Below are 19,998 nucleotides of genomic sequence, written 5' to 3' on the forward strand. Positions count from 1 at the left end.
GGGACTCTCCCAACGTGGGGGGCTCGGGCGGGACGCCCAGCATCCGCAAGGCCAGCACCGAAGGGCGAGGCGCCCCAGAGCTCTCAGGTGAAAGCGGGGGGAGGGGAGCCTGGAGCGATGGGACGGTTGGGAGGAGGGGGTCGGCCGGCGGCGGGGGAAGGGGCCGTGCGGGGTCGGGGGGCGCGGCTCGCGGGGCCGGGGAAGCGGGGCGGGGGCGGGGCGGGGCGGGGCGGGCCCGGGGGCGGGGCGGGGCGGGGCGGGGCAGGTGGGGCCGGGCCGGGCCGGCCGGGCGGGGTCCGCGGCACATGCGCACCGCGGCCGCGCAGCGAGGAGGGGCACTTTTTAAAAGTGCAGCCCCGAGGCCCGCCCGCAGCCGCCGCCGCCTCGGCCCCGAGTGGAGCCGCTCGTCCCGGCCGCGTCCCCGGTCCCACGCCAGCCCGCGCCATGCCGGTCAAAGGAGGCACCAAGTGCATCAAGTACCTGCTCTTCGGCTTTAACTTCGTCTTCTGGGTGAGTGAGGGCGAGCGGCCGGCGCGCGCTCCTCGGCGCCACCTGTCCGTCGGGGACCCTGGCCGCGCCGGGGGCGCCGGGCGGGGGGACTCGGGGCGCCGCGGCCGCAGCTGCGCCCTCCCCCGGGGCCGGGGTGGCGAGGCGGGGCGGGGCGGGCAGGGGGCGCGGGGGGCGCGGGCAGGGGGCGCGGGGGCCCCGACCCCGTCCCGCGGAGGCTTTGCGTGGGGTCCGCGGCTGCCCCCTCGCCTCCCAGCCCCTCCGAGTGCAGCAGGGGAAGGCGGCGGGAGAAGCGCAGCCCCTCCCGGGGGGCGGGCAGGACGGCTCGTGGTCTGGGTGGGGTCCCGCGAGGGGCCGATGCGGGCGCTCGGAGGACCTAAGTGGGGCGGGGAGGGTGCAGCCCAGAGCTGATGGCACTTCTGCATGGACCGAGGCCTGGGACCCCCTCGACGGTCGAGGCGGTGCTTGCCGGCCGGGTTCTGAGCCGCCGTGAGAAAGTCGGAACTCCCTCGAAACTACCTGAAAGACTAGCTTGTCTGGATTTTTTTTTTTCCCCCAAAGGCGATAAGTATCTGAAGCGGAGAGAGCTCAGAGTTGGGGAGAGGCGAGGCAGCTGCCCGGTGGCGCTTTTAGTCCTGTGTTTCTCCTTTTCCGGGGGAAGATCAGGTGCCCTCGGCCCACTGGCAGCCCGGGCCCTCCCGCCTCCCGGACACCCCCAAGCCCGCCCACCCAGTGGCGAGGCGGGGCCTGGGAGAGTGGCGGTTCACCTGGAGAGGACGCCAAGCCAGGCCGGGAGCTGCCCGACTCCCACTGCTGGCCGTGCTCACCCCTCTCTGCAAATGCAAAGTCTGATGGAGGCAGCGCCAAAGGGGATGCCCCCTCCGCGCCTTCTCTTGGGGGGATTAAGAGACCACCCTGAGACAGAAAGAAGCAAGGAATAGGGGACCTGTGTGTCCTGAGTCTGAGGGCCACATCCCCTGCACACAGATGGACAGTGTTTGTTCCTCTGCAGTCAGGAAGGAGTTTGGAAAGGCAGCCCAGCCCCTATGCCACCAGGGAGATGGCTCTAGAAACGGGCATGCCACCAGAGCCTTGTAACAAAAACTATATGGTACTTACTCCCCTGGCGCTGGTCACTGGGGTCCCCAGGAACCTTGGAGCAAACCTCTTGAGATTTTAATTCTCTCTCAGGAGCTGCCAGTAAGAGACTGACCTGCCCTTGCAAGAGTCACCATACACAACCCATGTTCTAGTGAGGATGGCACATAGATGTGCCCCTGCCCAACACTTGGCCTGTTTTAAGGAACCCACCCACCCCTACCTTGCCTCAGCAGTGGGCATTCTTTCCTCCTGGTGTTTCCACCAGCAGCCAGCCAGCCAGCTTGCTCCCAGGCTTGGCTTCCTCCTCTCACCAACCTCTGGCACCAGAAAAGAATGTGAGAAGGCGGATAAGCCCCACCCCACCCCTGTCCTTTGGGGAGTCTTCTTCCTCTCTCCTCCCCAGCACAATCTCACCCACCAGTCTGTTGCATCGTCCTCATCTATCTGCCTAGGCTGCATCAGGATTTCAGGCAGGGAAGGAACCACAGACTCCCAGAGACCCTCATACCCAACCCCCCACCCCCATCTGCCCTGTGGCACAGGCAGGAGTCTGTTGGGAAGTTCCAGGGCTCCTCTGGTGTCTGCTCAGTCTTTTATAGTCTCCAGACTACCACCCCACCCATATTCAAAGCTACCCCTGCCTGGGCTAGGCGCTGCTGGTCAGCTATGTCATCTGAAACGGACATGACTGAATCTGGAAATGTTTGGGTCCAGAATTAGGAATGACTTTAGTGATCATCCAGTCCGCCCCTCATATCCACAGTGAGGAAACGGAGAACCACAGAGGGGCCCAGGATCACAGAGACTGACCGAACCAATACCACCACGCCCGGGTCCCACACTTGAGTCCCGCCCTTTTCGGTCTCCATTGTGAAATCAAAAAGGGGACCTGGTAATGGGCTGGTGTTGGGGGAGGAAGCTACGTTTTTCTGAAGTAACGATTGTTCAGTAGTCCTGTGTCAAGCTCCTTGTAGAAATGATAGAATAAAGGAGATAAGGATCCACTTGTGCAGCATTTTACAGTCTGCAAAGGCCTTTTCCAAGTCCCATGATACAAGCCAGAGCTAGAACCATTATCCCCATGGTACTGATGACCAGGAAACTAATCCCCAGAGAGGTAAAGTGACTTATCCAGGGACACGTGGCAGGATAGCATCAGAAGTTTGAAGGGAGGTCTTACTAGCTTAAAGTCCAGTGTACTTCCCCTTCCAGCCTGCTGCCGTGGTCAGCTGGGTAGACACAAGCTCTCAAAAATATCTTTATAGGGAACCTGGTTGGATTGTTATGATGGCACCAGTTACCTTTTTCTCCCAAGACCAGGAATTTATACACTTGGCATTTGGGATCTGATGTGGGCCTTGAAAAACAGGAGTTGTGGGATCCCTGGGTGGCGCAGCGGTTTGGCGCCTGCCTTTGGCCCAGGGCGCGATCCTGGAGACTCAGGATCGAATCCCACGTCAGGCTCCCGGTGCATGGAGCCTGCTTCTCCCTCTGCCTATGTCTCTGCCTCTCTCTCTCTCTCACTGTGTGCCTATCATAAATAAATAAAATAAAATTAAAAAGAAAAACAGGAGTTGTGAGGCCAGTGGCTCATGAACAAAGGATGCTGAAATGGGTGGCCTAGCAGGACCCAGAGAGAAGCCTACCTCAGTGGTAGTGGGATGATCAGGATGGAAAGATGGTATACCTCTGCCCCAGCCCTGGCCTCAGCCCTATGGGACCCTGGGTGACAGCTAAACCTACCCTCTCTGGCTTCCCCAAGTAGGGCCTCTGATGCTCACAGCCAGACCAGCAACCAATATATTCATCCAACATCCCCACAACTCTAATTTCCTGGCTCTCCGTTGTTTCTATATTTTCTTCTAGACTGCCCTACCTACTCCACTGCCCCCGCCCCCACTCCCAAAAAACACAGTGGAAATCTGGACAAGAACCTGAGTATTGGTCTACCTCTGTCCTCTTGTCACTTGAACACCTTGTGGAGGTGGTTTGTATGCTCCAGATCTCAGTTTGCTGATCTGTAAAACCAACGGGTTGAAACAAATGGTCGCAAACCGTCCCTTTCGGGACTTTGCCACACAACCCAAAATCTGAGTCAGGAGATGGGAATGCACAGGGGTTGTTACCGAGACTTGTCCTCAGAGCCTGGCATCATTGGGCCTTTACCTCCAGGGCCTGATTCTTGGTCTCTCTCCTGCGAACTTCACATTTCCCTCTGTCGCCCTGGGTGGGGCTGCTCTGGATGCAGTCTCCCCATCACCAGGCTGGAGCTGGTGTCTACCCCATGGAGCTGCTGTGGGTTAAATGACAGAGTGTGTGTGATGCCCTTGGCACAGTAGCCTCTCCCCAGACACCATAAACTTCCAGCTGTGGCCGATGTTACTCCACAGCTGGAAGTACATTTAGGCAGTGGGGAGGGTGGGAGCACTTCCCAGAGGAGGGTAGAAATTGAAAACAGGGATGTAGGCAGGAATCCACACTCCACACACATCCCCCTACCCCTTCCTTTGCTCCTCTTCCTGAATCACTGCCAGCCTCATGATCCCCACCCTACCTCCGGGATTCCCACTTCAGGACACCCTCTCCATTTTATGTGTGGTACCACGTTTTGACAGTGGGGCAGCCCCACTTATGAAAATAAGCCGCAGCGCAGAGAGACCCTAAGACCTCAGGCTCTGGGGTCAGGGCAGGGGATGTCCCCAGGGAAGTGGCAGGGGCTGCTTTCTCCAGAAGCTCTTGGCCTTGGTGGTTGGGCTGAGCCAGCAGTTGGGACTGTTGCCTAAAATGGCTCTCCACCTTTAGCACACAGACAGCAGGAGCCCTGGTAAAGCTGGCCCTGTTTGTACTGAGGCCGGCAGGTCTGGGGACAGGTGGGGTGGGGCGAGACCAGGTGTCTACATCTGCTAAGGAAAATAGGACTGCTCCCCTCCCCAGAATCTTGATGGCTTGCCCCTCACTTTGTTCTGTAATGGTTGTCAACAACAAAGCTCTGACTCCTGATTTTGTGGGGAGGGGGGTTCCTCACTCTACCCCTTTCCTTTCAGAGTGGCCCATGGCACCATTCCGGACCTTACTCTTCTGTACTCAAAGGAAGAGGCCCTGGCATTTGAAACCACTTTAGTAAGCAGCCCCACGGAGGGCCTTCCTTGCCAGAGCACCCAACTCAGCTAAATGAGTCGGTCTGTGGCTTCAGACCTCAGTCGGCCTCCGCACACCCTTCTGTATTAGATGTGAATCTTCTCTGTTAGACACAGAGCTGTGTGTCCCATGTTTGACTTGTGTGTTTGTTTTCCGGTACGATTCAATTTTATAAGGAGGTGTGGCTTTGGGTCGCACCGTTTGGAATTTCATAATTACACTGTGAACCTGCAAAAGCATCTTTTCTTCTAGAAAACAGGAGCCTTAACTGTTCTTTCCTGGGTATGGGTGCATCTGGCTGTGGGTCAGGATAAGGGACCTGAGGCCATGGGTGATCATGGCTTCTGTGGCCTTAGACAAGGAGGATTCTCAATAGACCTGTGTCCGTCCAGCCAGGAAGAGAGTGATGTTTGAGGAGGTGCGTGCTTTTGTTCTGCGTTCCCCACTCCCCAGGTAGGGGGGGGTCAGTGGGACTGCTGTTGCCCCCCCCCCCCCCAGGTCTTTTCCACTACAGAGGTGCAGAAGCAGTCTTTTCCATCTCTTCCATACTTCCTTGTTCCAGGGTTTTGAAACTTTGGGTAAGAGCCTGCTGGCCCCATGTTCTCAATTCCTCGGAAATGTCCTCTGCAACGGACAGATGGAATTCAGGAGACCAGAAGGGCTAATCTTAACATACTTTTTTTTTTTTTTTTTAATTTATGGTTTTGAAGTCTGACTGCAGATCACTTGCCTGTTGCATTCTGTGGAAAAAGTAATGCTGGTCCCGGGACATTTTCATTTTCCATCAAGTGATGGCATGCAGCTGTGGAAAGCAGTATCCTGTCTCCAGATGAGATAATTTTATAATAATTACATCCATCCGGTAATTCCAGCTCCCCCCCTCTACTGCCCCAACCACCTCCACCACCCTGAAAAAGTCCTTAGTTCTGAATAGGTTTTTAAGTACTGTGTGCCATCGTCCTAGACTCATGGACCTTAACTTACTTTTTAAGGGAATTCCACAAAATCAGTAAGACCTGCCTCCAGAAAAATGATATGCCTTTTTTTTTTTTTTTTTTTGGCTTTTTTCTGAAGGCCAATGAACACCTCATATTAGTTTTTCTCTCTTGGTCTCCAGGCAGCCTCTTCTCTGTTCTGAATCCCGTGTTTCAGCCATGAGCAGTGGGGTTGCCTCGCCACTACCCAGAGACTGGGGGTGATTTGAGAAAAGCTAAGTTCCCTGATGATCAAGAGCAGCCTAGCCTGGAGAGCTAGCCTCCCCACCCATACTTGCTCTGACTCTCAGCTTAATCATTGCCCAAGGAGTGGCTTTGACTCTCGATTAATTTAATGAGTGTTCTCTGTATTTCCAGTCCACATGAAGAATCTGACTTTATGAGCTTCTAGCTAAGTTTTGCTTCTTGGGTTAGGGTTTTCCCATAGCTTGGGTGATTTGTTTTTGTTTAGGAAGAACTGAGTTCTGACTTTCCCTCCGCCTCTTTCCCTACCAAATAGAGGCTAAAATCAGCCAACCTCTCCTGGCCTTCCCCTTGAGGACTTTAGAAAGGGAGGGGGAGGGTGCGGATTGTTGAGGGATTTGGGCTCCTGAGGAGATGATATTCAGTTTGATTGAGTAGCAGAGTAGCAGGGGTAGGTGAAGCCCTCTGATGGAGAGGGTGCCTGGATTCATTTGATCCTAGCAAAGATCCCTGGGTAGAGAGGTATGAGGACTATTGATTTGGAGAAAAATCAGATATCTGGGTTTTTTGGTTTTTGTTTTTGAAGATCTGTATTTATTTATTTATTTGAGAGAGAGAGGGAGAGCCAGTGAGAGAGAACATGAGCTCTGGGAGGGATAAGCAGGCTCCCTACTGGGAGCCGGATGCGGATGCAGGCCTCTTAACCGACTAAGCCACCCAGGTGCCCCAGAAATCTGGGTTTTAAAGGTCCTTCTTGTTCAGTCCACATCCCGGGCATTGTACAGGGATGCTGAAACAGTGACTTTTGCTGGCTCTGTTAGGAAAGTCAGCCTTCAAAGCTTAATCATGTTACTATTATGTTCAGTGTGTATTCCAGGCTCCAGTGAACACCTCTCAGGCCAGGGAGGCCAATGGCTTGTGACTTCTAAGCTCCCGCCTCCAAATTGCTTGAGACACAGCCCCTTCCTTCTGGCCCCACTATGAGCTGCATGTCAGTGTCCAAGAATAAAGACAACACAACACATGGATCATAGCAGGAAATCCTTGACTGGGGCTTAAAAATACAATAAAAGTAATCAGACAGTAAAACTGTCTGATTATTCAAAACAGGTTCCTATAGCATTCTAGCTTTATCTTTAAACCCACATTGATTGAATCAATAGCATGATAAATGATAAAACTGATTTATTAAAACTTTAAATAGATCAGCAAAATCCTACTTGTGAACTCATTGCTTTGCAAGTCAATAGAAATTTGGTGTTTTTTAAAAACGATAGTGTGCTGTAGACTGTAATGTTTGTATTCCCCCCAAAATTCAAGTGTTAAATCCTGCAACCCAGGGTGATGGTATTTGGAGCTGGAGCCTTTGGGATGATTAGGTCATGAGGATGGAGCTCTCATGGATGGCATTAGTGCCCTTATAAAAGAAGAGGCCCCAGGGAGCACCCTCCTCCCTTCCACCATGGGAAATTATAGCAAGAAGACAGCCCTCTGTGACCCAGGAAGCATCTCCTCACCAAACACCAAGTCTGTTGGTACCTCAATCTCAAATTTTCCAGTCTCCAGAACTGTGAAAAATAATTTTTTGTTGTTAAGCCGCCCCATTGATGGTAGTTGCTAATAGCAGCCGAAATGGACTAAGACAGTTATTTACAGGTTCAAATCCATATCACCTTTTCCCGTCTAGGTGAGCAGTTGCAGTGTGCTGGTTTTCATTAGCTCACATCAGTGCCCCCCCACCTCACCCCCACACAGTGGGCAGCAAGCCCCCTGATCCCCGCAGCAGCCCTGCTCTGGGAGCAGAATATGCAGTCCAGAGACAAGAATCCCTTCCCACTAAGACTCTATCTCCTGCTCACCCTGATGCAATGTGAATGCTTCATGTTCCTTCTCATGATACGGGGCTATGGATTTAAATCTGTTACTTTTGTGCTCAAGCTTTTTAAAGCTTCCTTTCTGCCAACCTGAGAACATCTTCTGGTCCTACTTTCCCCACTCCCACCATATTCTAGCTCTGACTCCCTAAGACAGATAATCCCTAAGAGACCTAGAAAGCTTATTTCAAACAAATTAGCTCCTCTCCTAGTGCTGAGGAGGGCCCACCTGTTAGTATGACAAGCTGGCATTATCCTCTGGGGGCAGGTGGCTCCCAGGACTCCATAGCCAGGGCTCTAACACAGGCTTATGGTCATGCCCTTCACTGGCAGGATGGTGCTATGGGGAAAGGGCAGGAAGGTGCTATGGGTTCTGGGCTTCCCATTGGGGCCATTCCTACAGGGGACACGAGGACGGTGGCCATTGGGCAGCCAGACTTGCACCAGTAGCTAAGATGGGATGAGAAGAAATGTTAAGTTACTCTGGGGAATCTGTTTCCCAGAGCAGTGCTTGTGTCCGCACTGACTTTCTGGCCAATGCAACAAGGGTGTGGATGAGGTTCTTGGGCCAGAGGCCAGCAGGAAGAAATGCATTTTCAGTCTGTCTCTGTCTGTCTGTCTCTCTCTCTCAACCTCTCTCAACTCTCTCAACTCTGTCTATCATGCAGCTGGGCTCAGAGAGAGACCAGGGTCAGGTTACACCTCCAGGCCAGGTGGCCATTGCAGGTGCCTTCCCATCCTGAGAAGGTAGAGCCCTCTGCTATTCCAGGTGGGCTCTCCTGGGACCTTTGAGAATAGAAGGTACAGTTTTGAAATGAGATCAGATATGGCCGGGAAGGAGACAGGACAAAAGTACAAAATTCTGACTCTGAAATTAACGACACTGATCAAAAAGACAGTTTAGCAGAGAGAAACTGGGCTTTACAATCATACTGTCCGGGGTTCAAGTTCTTGCTCAGCTGTTTATTTGCTACGTGATCTCAGATGAGCTGCTGCTGTGTCCAAGTCTTCCCATCTAAAAGATGGAAGTAAATATTGCCTACTTGGTGGGTCTATTGTGAAAAAGAGTACAAGTGAAATGCTGCAGGCAGGGTGTGGGACATAGCAAGTATCAAAGTGCTAGCTGCCAGGAGCACACAGTTAACCCTCGAACAGTGCACCAATCCCCACTCACTCAAAAATCTCTTTATAACTTCTGACTTCCCAAAAACTTAACTACTGATAGCCTACTGTTGACCAGAAGCCTTACCAATAACGTAAACTGCCAATTAACACATACTCTGTATGCTGTATTATATGCTACATTTTTACAATAAAGCAATCCAGAGAAAAATGTTATTAAGAAAATCATAAGAGAAAACACATTTACAGGACTGTACTAAATTTATCCCCAAAATCTTCATATAAGTTGAAACCCGCCTTGTGAAAATGGCAGCTATAATTAAGAGACCTGAAATGAAGACAGAGATCATGGCAAAGGGATACGATAGATTATAGGTTGGACACAGCAGTTGGGAGACCTCAGCTCTTGCCCCTCCCCTGGCTTTGTGCTCAGAACACCCCATGATGGGGAAGGAGGGCCATTGAACTGAGCCGTGCTGGCTTTGCCTGTTGCGAACACTGCCAATCCACACACCACATGGCATTGCTTAAAAGGTATAAACAAAGGGGCATCTCCCACCACTCAGGGCCATGCAAGCAAGTGGTAACCAATCCCACAGATGGAATGAAAGCTAGCTGGTCCACATGGCTAAAGTGTATAAACAAAAGAGATAGAGAAAGCGTGTGTGTGTGTGTGTGTGTGTGTGTGTGTGTGTGTGTGTGTAATCGCCAGGCATCTTAGGCATACACAATGGAAAACAAATGTGTGGTATTCTGGAATTTAAAGGAAAACATCCCCAAAACAATCCCCCACATCAGATGATTTTGGTTAAGATCAGAATGCCTGTTTTCAGCAGAAAACAGATTTATGGGCTGGCTGATGTGTGCTCCATGTCTGGCAAGCAGGCCATGGAAACTTGCAATGAGTTTTCTTGTTTAGAAAGAGGTTATCTTGGGCAGAGGCCCTCCCTCTGGATCCTTCATCCCCAAACTACTTAATTCTAACATACCATATTAGCTAAAACTTTTCTCCTCTCTTGGTCAGAATAAGGGCTCTGGTTTTTAAATGATGCTGACTTTGTCTTTGGAAGGGAGGATTTCTCAACTCTTGAACTTGTTCAGACCAGGTCGCGGCCTCATTACCATAAAGGTGTGCTGAAAAAAAGCTTACAAGGCCCTTCATCCCTTGCCACACCCCAGAGAGGGGACCTCGCTAGCTCCCTTCCACCAAGAATGTGACAGGCAGTCGAATAACTGACCTCTGTGTGGCCAGTGCTATGCATGTGACAGAAAGAGAGAGTTGATGGCTAAGTTGCTCCATACCTGCTCTGTGACCTTGGGTAAGTTATTTTACCTCTCTGAGACCATTTCCTCATCTCCAACTGGGATGATCATAACTATTTCAAGAGATGATCATAACTATTTCAGTTCAGCCAGCCCTTTTAGATTCAGAAGGGGCAGCAGGACCTTACCATAGAAATCTAGCTCCCTCATATTCCTCTTCTCCCTGGGAAATCCCACTGTTGCTCCTATAAAGCAGGTTCCCCTCTTAGCCGTACACCAGCCTGAGGCCAGGCTGGAATACATGTTGGCCCCAAAGAGCCACGCTTAGCAAACTGATGGCACTCATATGCTGTAGCTGTTGAACCCCTCCACCCTGGAGCCCCTCTCCCGACATCCCCCCTCCCCTCAAGTACACAGAATCCCCAGAAAGTGAATCTCTGCAAGGTCAGCAGGCAACCTAAGCAGGTGCTCAGGACATTAGCAATGCAGGTATGCCCAAGCTTCATGGGAAAGACAAGCACTTTTTTTAACTTCTTCATATTTATTTTTTGATTCTGATTTTTTTAAAATATTGAATTGTATAGGGGATGGGATAGGTGTCATCATTTTCTCAGTATTGAGGGCAGTAAGTGGTCGCAGGAGGCAGAAGTGTGCCTGCCCGGGGGCCTGGCTTCTCAGGGATGGTTGGGTTTGCTGTTGACCTCCTGGAGGGTCCACCCTGATGTATGGTAGAAGAGCAGCACATGGTGGCAGGGCGCTTTATGATGACCCGGGTGGTGGTTGGGGATGGGAGGAGTTGACTTGTCCTAAATGCAGATTCCTGGGGGAGGCAGCAAATGTTGACTCTGCTTATGCCTCACTTTCCTTATCTGATCAGTGAAGATAATACCACCAAAGTCATTGGGTTGTTAAAAATTATGGCATTTTTAAAGATTATTTATGAGAAAGAGCATGTGGAGGGGGGGAAGCAGGCTCCCCACTGAGCAGGGAGCCCAATGTGGGGTTCAATCCCAGGACCCTGAGATCATGACCTGAGCCTAAGGCAGAGGCTTAACTGACTGAGCCCCCCAGGTGCCCCAATGATGGCATATTTAATATCAAGCATATCACAGTGCCTGGCTCAGAGCAAGAGCTCAGACGTTCCTTCTGGCAGTTATGGCTGTTAGTTACTGTTACTACTGCCTCTCAGAACATTTCAGAGATTGAAGTGTCCTAAACACTCACATTCCCCCATGTCTCCTTGCTTCCGTTGCATCACACAGGATTGTTCCCGGCTGAAATGTTACCATGAAGCTCCATCCCTTTCAGAAAGTGAATTAGAGAACTCATCTTTCCACCTGTCCACAAAATGCCCATTTCAGAGATTCCCGCTGTGTAGGAAAGGTGGGTGAGGAGGGGGACCAGCTTTGCCCTTAGCTGCATGTGGCCCCATAGCCTTGGTGCCATTTGGCAGAGGCCTCCCCTTCGTGGAGTTGAACTGGGAGTTTAACAGTAGCCATGGGAGAAGAAATCTCTGCCTCCAAACCAGGAAGGGTGGCCTCAGCACCTCTCCTGTTCATTGTCCATGCTTCCCAAAAAGAGGTAGATCAGAACTTTCTTGATACCTCGAGTGGGGCTGAGCCCAAGTCACCGTGGCTTCTGTGTGGACACTGTGCAGGAAGGAAAAAAGGAGGCAGAGCTGTCCCTGAAGGGAGCATTTTCCCTGTTACCTCGTGATGGGGGGGCTTGAAACCACCACCTCTCCCACCCTCAACAGAGGGGGAGGGGAAGGAGAGAGAGAGAAGGAACCCCAAGGAGAAGTGAGTGGCGGTGTGCTCCATCCCCCTTCGCCTTCCCCTAGACTGGAGCTAGTGCCCTGAGTCTAGAATCACAGCACTGCAGCAGGCAGGTTAAGGTTTCAGGCAGAGCATCTTGCCAAATTCAGCACGTCCAGAGGCCCTTCTTATGCCCCAAGGAAAGTTCTCAGGGGTTTCCAGTCTTCCCATTCACCAGCTGAGCAGGGAGGGAGCACAGTGTCAGGAGGGATAGTAGCTCTGAGATGTCTTATGTGGTCCGACTCCGTGTGAGCGCTGCCTCTTGCTGGGTGTGTCTCTCTGAGAGAGTTGTTACTTAACCTCCTGGAACCAGTTTCATCTATAAAATAAAGGTGATGAGGGGATTAAATGAGATGGTGTAGGCCAGTCACTTCCTGTAAAGTGGGACATGCATGGATTGATTCTCATCGGGAATAACAGCTCCTGGGATTACATTATTGATTATCCTTTCTCTAGCCTCTGAAGGAGTTGCTCACAGACAGAAAAGCCTGCCAGAGGTCAACCCAACACTCACCTACAATGTCATTACCCATCAGCCTCTGCATGTATTCTTTTAAAAAAAATTCTTCCCCCTAAAATTTAGGGTTGGCTGAGGAGAAGAATCCGCTTGTACATAATGGCAGCCCAGCCTAGAGAAAACGCAGGTTGCAGAAATCTGGAGGAAGTTTTTACCAAGAGTTCCCTGCTGCAGAGGCTGTGGAAGGCATTTTGGCTTCTTGGGGAGGAGAGTTCACAGGGCTGAGCCTGTGCGAAAACTTACTTGGAAGCCAAACACAGGTTCTAACTTGACCCGTTTACTATGCCTTCCCAGGCTGACAGGGTTCAACATGGAGTTGTCCAGCCATGATCTCTTTCATACCTGTTGCTTCCTTCCGTGGACCTGTCCTGTATCTTCCCCCTTAGCTGTCCTTTTGTAGCAGTCTGGGGGTGGTCCTGTGGCTCTACAGCACCAGGGGGGACTGCTGAGCCCACACTCTCTAAATTGCGGTGTAAATTGGAATGGAGAAATTCTTCCCTGTGGGGAGCTGAGCCCAGCCAGATCTCGTACCCCCACCCCACCCTCCCTCCATGGCTTCCTGCCCTTTAGCCCTGGCTATTAGAAAGCTAGCCTCTGGGTTCAGAACTCCCCACCAGAGAACGGTTCTCTGTGCCTTCTCCATAGTTCAGTGTTTACATCAAGGCCTAGAGCATTGGTTCTCAAAACGTGAGCAGGCATTAGAATCATCGGGGGGGGGGGGGGGGGGGGATTGCTGGGCCGCACCCCACTCATTCCTAGTTCAGTTAAGTCTAGGACAGAGATTGTACATTTTTATGTCCAATGAATTCTCAGGTGCTACTGCAGCAGCTGGCCTGGGACCACATGGTGTGATCTGCTGGTCTAGAAACAAGTTTCCCAGTGGCCCAGCTTCTGGAGATCTGAGCACTGTCCCCAGATGGGTGGCTTGGTAAAAGCCTCAGAGCAGAAGCTGTCAAGAGGGCTGAGATGACCTCTAGGATGATCCTACTCCTGGAGAGACTTAGTCTCCAGGACTGTCGGTCTCTTCTGGGGTTTTTCTACTTGCCTCTAATAAAACTAAAGTTAATAACAAACCCTTGCTGATATCTTTAAATTCTGCTGGGAAGTAACATTTTACTAGTGATCCTTAGTGAAAGCAAAGTCATGGCAGTATTTCCTGCTCAGCAGAGCAGGGTTTGGCTTTTGTGGTGTCTCCGCACAGTGGGCCTGGGTGCAGGAGGACTCTAGCCGCTGCTCACTGATGGGTGCCTTTGCCCTTCCAAAAATGACTGCGTCTGCCTTCATTTGGAGGTGGCAGAGAAGCGTGCCAGGAGAGGATCAGAAGAGGTGGTAGGGACTGGGTTCCTGTTTGTGCTTGCAGTGAGTGCCTGGCCCAGCCTCCTGACAGTGAATCAGCCTGTCCAAGGCTTGGCAGTCAGCGGTGAGCCAGGGTTACCATGGAGATGGGTGAGGCCCAAGCCCACAGGTCTGGGTGGCCTGACTTGTTTTTAAATGTTGAAGCCTGTGTGAACATAGAGGCCCTTATCTCCACTTCTGAGGCTTTCTTAAAGCGTGACTGGTATTTGGGGGCCCAGAAAATGCTGGTAGGGGAAACTCACATCCTTGCTATTGGGTCTGTTACTGACTTCTGGGTGCCACCTGTGTGCCTACAGGTCTCCCAAGCTTGGTACCTTTTACAAAAGATAAAATAAGGAATTTCTGGGTGGTTCCATCAGTGAATCTTTTGCCTTCGGCTCAGGTCATGATCCCAGGGTTCTGGGATCGAGCCCCACATCTGGCTTCCTGCTCAAGGGCGAATCTGCTATTCCCTTTCCCTCTGCCCGCTGTTCCCCTGTTTGTGTGCTCGCTCTCTCTCTGTCAAATAAATAAATAAAATCTTAAAAAAAAAAAAAACCTTAAAGTAGCCTTCTGAAGACTTATTTTCTGGCATATCTTTCTGAAGGAAGTAAAGAGGTAAAATCCCCTTCCTCTCTGGTCTGCTCCATGAATACCTCCTTCCCCTGGAGGTAATTCAAATTACCATTCCTGTCTCATCCTAGTAGAGCTCTGGGAGGCTTGTATGGGTGTGGGGAAGGTAAATTTATCCATCGTCCCTCCACCACAGGGCACTCACACAGACCCACAGAAACCAGAACCTGTGTCCTTAATTGCCCTGCTCCCTCCTGCCCAACCACCTCCTCAGATCATAAAGGGACACACGGACAGCCACCAAGTGCCAGGAATCGCCCTTCTGTCATCTTGTGTCTTTCTCAAGGTTTATTGTTGTCGTTATTTTCCTGGTTTTCAGAGGGTTGTACATGCATTACCTCATTTAATCCTCCCCTTTCAACCCTGGTTCGGGGAAGCCAAGGAAAGTGCTTAGTGTCAAACAGCACCTAGGTGGCAGACCAGAGTTAGATCCAGAGTCCACTGCCTGCCGCTAATCCAGGACTTCTCGGCAGAAGTGTGCCAGAGACTCTCCTGGCAGGATGGGGGACTGAGACAGATGCACACATATAGAATTCCCTCCAGGGACTCCGACACCCACCGCACGTGGACCAGGCCCTGAGTGGCACAGGTGGCAGAGCCAGGGCCTCCTACTCCTTGCTCTGTCATTCTTTCTGTAATGCCACCTGCCCCTTCCGGAAGAATGTGGTAGCATCTCCTTGAGCACAGGTTCACCAAAGTAACAAAAACGGGCATTGTTTTCCAGAGGGACAATGAAAAGGAAGCAGGAGAGCAAGTACCCCTCCTTCCCCTGCCCCTGTTGTCCTACTGCTGCCTACCTCCAACCCCACCAAAGTGCAGGTGTGACTACTGAAAGTCTGAGGCCAGCCTCAGAAACCAGGTGTGGAGAATGATCCACTCTCCCTCTTCTGGGCTTCCTAAGGCAGTTGGTTAGAGAAATCATAATGAGTATTTTGTCCTTGAAAAAAAGTTTGACCAGTCAGGTCGTATTACAGAAGGAAAGAGGGGGCCTCGCCAAGACCACCCAGTTTGTTTGCCATGAGAAGATTTTTTCTTTGAAGTGGGATTTGTCCAAGGCAAACAGGGCCCTTTCCACCTGAGGGGTGGGATGCAGTGCTACCTGCACGTGCGCACACACATACACACACGCACTGTTCCTTCTTGTCATATCTTTCTGCAGGTTTTGTTCAAGCGTTTCCGATAGTGGAGCTGAATATATGTAAATACTTCCTCAGTTTCTAACTAGAACTAGTTTTGCAAACTTGGCATAGGGTCCAGAGCAACCAGGTGCCCCTAAGTGGCATTACGTTTTGATTTGTTTTCAATCCTCCTTTGGGATTAAAAGACATTTCCCATAACTCCAGGTGTGTTTTAGTGTAAGATTTCTGGGCCTGGCCCTCCAGTCAGGTTTATGGTGTGACTCACTGGAGTGTTCATCTTGGCGTGGGTGCCCTTAGCAAGTCATGCTTTCGGTGGTGGCCGAGGAGATGACCAGGGCCCAAGTGGGGGCCCTGCTAGGTGTTCATGTTCCCTGAAACTGGCATAAGCCATGGGGGACTGGGTTACCTGTGCGCTCAGCAAAGATGGGAGTGTCAAACTGGATTTTTTTGTGGGGCAAGGATAGTGACTCATGGCTTTTTCATAAATTCTCATTTTCAAAAGACTTCACATGGATTTGTCCTCAGTCTCACTGCAGTATTCATCACATGCCCTCATGGGTCTTTCTCAGCATTTTCTCTGGACAAGTTACTGTTCTTGGCTGTTTCTGCCTATGGTGGTGAGACAGTAGAAGTTGGATCTGAATGAAAAGCCAGATGGGAGAGGAGGCTTGTTGAAGTAAAGAGGAAGGACCGGAGAGAGAGAGAGAGAGAGGATTCTCGTGGGAGTTTGAGATTCTGTCCCATTGAAGTAATCCTCTCATTTATTGGATAAATATTTGTTGATTGATTGATTGATGCTTTGTTCACCGATTTATCATTACTCACTATCATGACCTAGATGTGGATAGAGCAGGGGACTAGAAGGACTGAGAAGCAGCCAGGCACTGAAGGAGCTTGTGCTCTAATGAGACTTGACCCCAGCACACCTATGAGAGGAAGGGCACTGGAGAGAACACCTTCAAAGCTCATGGGATTGTGTTCCCTTAGGGGGAGACTGAGGACATCTTAATGGGGAAGCAGCAGGCCTAGGTGGCCAAGACTGCCTTCCAGGAGGGAGGGCTGGTGTGAGCAGAGGTGAGAACACATGAGACTTATTTGAGAACCTGAGTGATACCATCTAAGGGGCAGCTGAGGAAGATGTGGGGTCAGGGTTCAGCAGAGTCATGCTGCTGAGACCTCAGGAAACCTGAAGACACAGTTAATGCTTTAAAACTTAAAACTGAGTGACTGACCTAAGCCATGTAAGACTCTTGGGCAATGGCTGCGCTCCCACATGGAGGGTGGGAGGCAGGCTTGGTGTGTCATACGGTGACTACTTTCTGGGGACCTGGAGGCTGTAAGCCACCAGCTAAGGTGCAGGTATCAGAACATTCGGCAACCAGGAGCAGTAAGCCTAGAGGAAGAGAGGGTTTGTTTCTGTTTGGAATTTTGGATAGAAAGACCTGGAAGCTTCGGAGAAGTCCCAAATACACACACACACACACACACACACACACACACATACACATATGTATATGTAAATATTCTTAGTTTTAGAACAGTTTCATATCTACAGAAAAGTTGCAAAGAGAGTATAGAGAGCCTCTTTATCCCCCACCATTCCCCCTATGGTTAATACCTCTACTACCACACTCCATGTGTCATGACTAAGAAACCAACGTGGTACATTACTGTTAACTAGGCTCATTCGGCTCTCACTTGTTTATCAGTCAGGTCCTCTTTCTGTGCCAGGGTCCCATCCACGAGACCCACGTGACAATTACTATGTCTTCTTCATCGCTGATCTGGGACACTTGTCTTCCCTGGTGTCTCGAGATGACCTTACCAGTTCTGAGAAGTGCTGGCCAAGTATTTTGTAGAATGTGCTCAATTTAGGTTTTTCTCATGGTTATCTTCTAAGAAAAAACCAACACATGTGAAGAATTTAAGAATTCCCAATAGAACAATGAGGGGTAACTATCCTTTTTCTCTGCACTCTGTCGGATGGATAGGACACCATTTTTGGCCTGAAGGCAAAGGAGCTTTTCTCAGCAAAACCAAGATGTTTCTCTTTGGCTTCCTTTGGGAAAGGAGGTCACCAGATAGACTCCATCGTGCCTCAGGCTGGGAATAGAGGCTCTGGACTTTGCACTTCCATCCCCACCACACAGGTTGTGGTCTTGAGCAGATCACTCTTTTTCGGGGGTGGGGGAGGAGTGAGCTAGAGTTGGCCAACTGAACATCTCCATCAGACCTGCTCAGATCCCTGCATTGTTGCACGAGCAAGATGGCAGCTGTGGTAACTGTACAGGCCAGTGTTCCGGCTACATGTCAGCTCATTAACCTGGGAGGAAACCGGTACCCTCTTGGCCTTCCAGACCCCTGTTTTCTTGTTTTATGGAGTCCCTTCGTAATGGACTCAATGCCCCTTTTTTCCAGAGTTACGGCTCTCTCTGGTTCTTGCCATTTATTTTCTCCCGGTATTCCAAGTTCCTAGGGGTGAGAGCCAGGTGGGGGTGGGCTGGGCACCCCTCCATGCCACACCAAAAAGCGAATTCTTGGAGGATAGATAGTGCCCCCTGTACAACCATGAGCCATTATTAGGTGGTGCCAGTTCTGTGTGGCCCTGTGACCCCGGGCCATCCATGGAGACCCAGCCAACCGATGCAATTTCTCCAATAGTGTTAGAAAAAAAATAGGGCAGCTCATGACTTACATATCTTCCTCTCAGGCCAATTAACTCAGTAATTCAATCCAGAAAGGCAGCAGGGCTCGCTCTGATTTTTGTAAGCCATGTGCTCCCCGGCCTGCCCGAGCCTTCTACTTTGGTGTCTTGATCCTTCCTCCCCCACCTCCCTTTGGTGAGCTTATAGGCATAAGAAACTGGGGTCAGTGACTGCTTTTTCCATTTCTCCAGAGCCAGGTGCTTCTTCTTCATTTTAGTGAAGTTCTGTGGCTTTGATGCTAGGATGCTGCTAGGTTTTGGGTGGGATCCAAACGTGTGGGACCTCCCCACCCCAAGGGAGACCTGAAGTCTTTCTTCTCCTGATTCCAGTTCTCCAGCACAATGTTCTGCTTGCCACCACCTTGCCTAGACCAGATAAATGACTGGACTTCTACACATTGGCCCAGGCTCCTTAAAATTATAAAATGGAAGAGGCCAAACCATGGTGGGTTTTATATGGGTACCCCATTGTTATCCATGGAATCATTCCCAGAGAGAAATGAGCCTAACTAAGAAAGCATAGAGCTAGGGGCCTCTCTTAGGCCCCAGCAAGATGAGGGCAGGAGGGAGGACCAAGGACAAGGTTTGTGGCCAAGTGCTGACTGAAACTGAGACCTCCCTCCAGTGCATGTGAAGCCCCTGCCTACGGTGTTCTCAGGTTAACACCATCACATCCACAATGAGGCCAGCAGCCACAGTCTCCTTGCCCAGGGGTCTCACTGGGCCTCCCTATGGTGTAGGGAGAGGAGAAAGTATTGCCTTTCTCTGTTAACTCTCCAGGACCCCAGGGGAGCTAGGCCAGGGCCTGCCTACCACTGTCAAGACTCACTTAATGCAGGCTTGTCCTGAACTCAGCATACGGGGATGTCCCACATATGGGAATGTCCCAACTGGGCCCAACAGTGGCACTCCGAAGTCTCAAACACGCAGTCTGAACTGGGTACCCAGGCTAGAAATGAGGGAGAGACCCTACTTCTCCCCTACAGGGCCATGTCTGCTGTCTTTGATGAGGCCAGGAGACCCTCACTCACCAGCAAGTCTTGTGTGAATAAGAAGGAAAGCCTGGCATCTAGGAGTTTTTCCTTTCCTCACTGTGTAGAAACGGGGCATCTGGTGTCACATACTTCTTACCGGACGTTTGGTGTTGCCTTCCACCAGATGGGAGCTAAGAGGTCTCGGGAGATAGTGAATGACTGTCCTCCGTGGGGAGGAGAGTGACACTGGTGACCTGAGGGCTGATCAAGTTATTCTCACAATGCCCACTTGGTACCTCCTTCAGAAATACTTCTCACATCACCTCCTTTATTTTGAGCCATACTTAAAAAGCAGGGAAGGCCACATCTCACCATTCCTGTTGTACAGATTGGAAAACTGAGGCAGTAGAACTCTGAGCCAGGAATTCCAGAGCCTCGCTGTGGAATCGCATCGCTGGATGTGTGAGCAAGGATTTGACCCTACTGTAAACAGAGGCCCTGTCGCCACAGTCGCTACCTCCACCTGACACACTAAACCCACCGCCAAGCCCCCAGCAAAAGGAAAGGAGCAAACAATTAGAGAGAGACCTGGCCACCCCATGGGCTGTCCCAGCTCCCTGGGCAGAGGACCAGGCCCCCTGAAGAGCAGTGCTCTGACATACGGCGCCTCTGGCAAGAAGGGGGGTCCCAGAGAGCCAC

General features: G+C 51.1%; 1 protein-coding gene across 1 annotated transcript in view; it reads left to right on the plus strand.

The window, feature by feature from the left end:
- Nucleotides 1-302: 302 nt before the first annotated feature.
- The window catches only part of CD9 (CD9 molecule), a 33,268-nt gene continuing 13,572 nt past the window's right edge, over nt 303-19,998 (plus strand). Inside the window, exon 1 of the mRNA XM_041736880.1 lies at nt 303-510. Coding sequence (XP_041592814.1) covers nt 445-510 — 66 coding nt within the window. The 5' untranslated portion in view covers nt 303-444. The remainder of the gene's footprint in view (nt 511-19,998) is intronic.

Source organism: Vulpes lagopus, chromosome 21 (assembly GCF_018345385.1).
Source record: "Vulpes lagopus strain Blue_001 chromosome 21, ASM1834538v1, whole genome shotgun sequence".
NCBI classification, from domain to species: Eukaryota; Metazoa; Chordata; class Mammalia; order Carnivora; family Canidae; genus Vulpes; species Vulpes lagopus.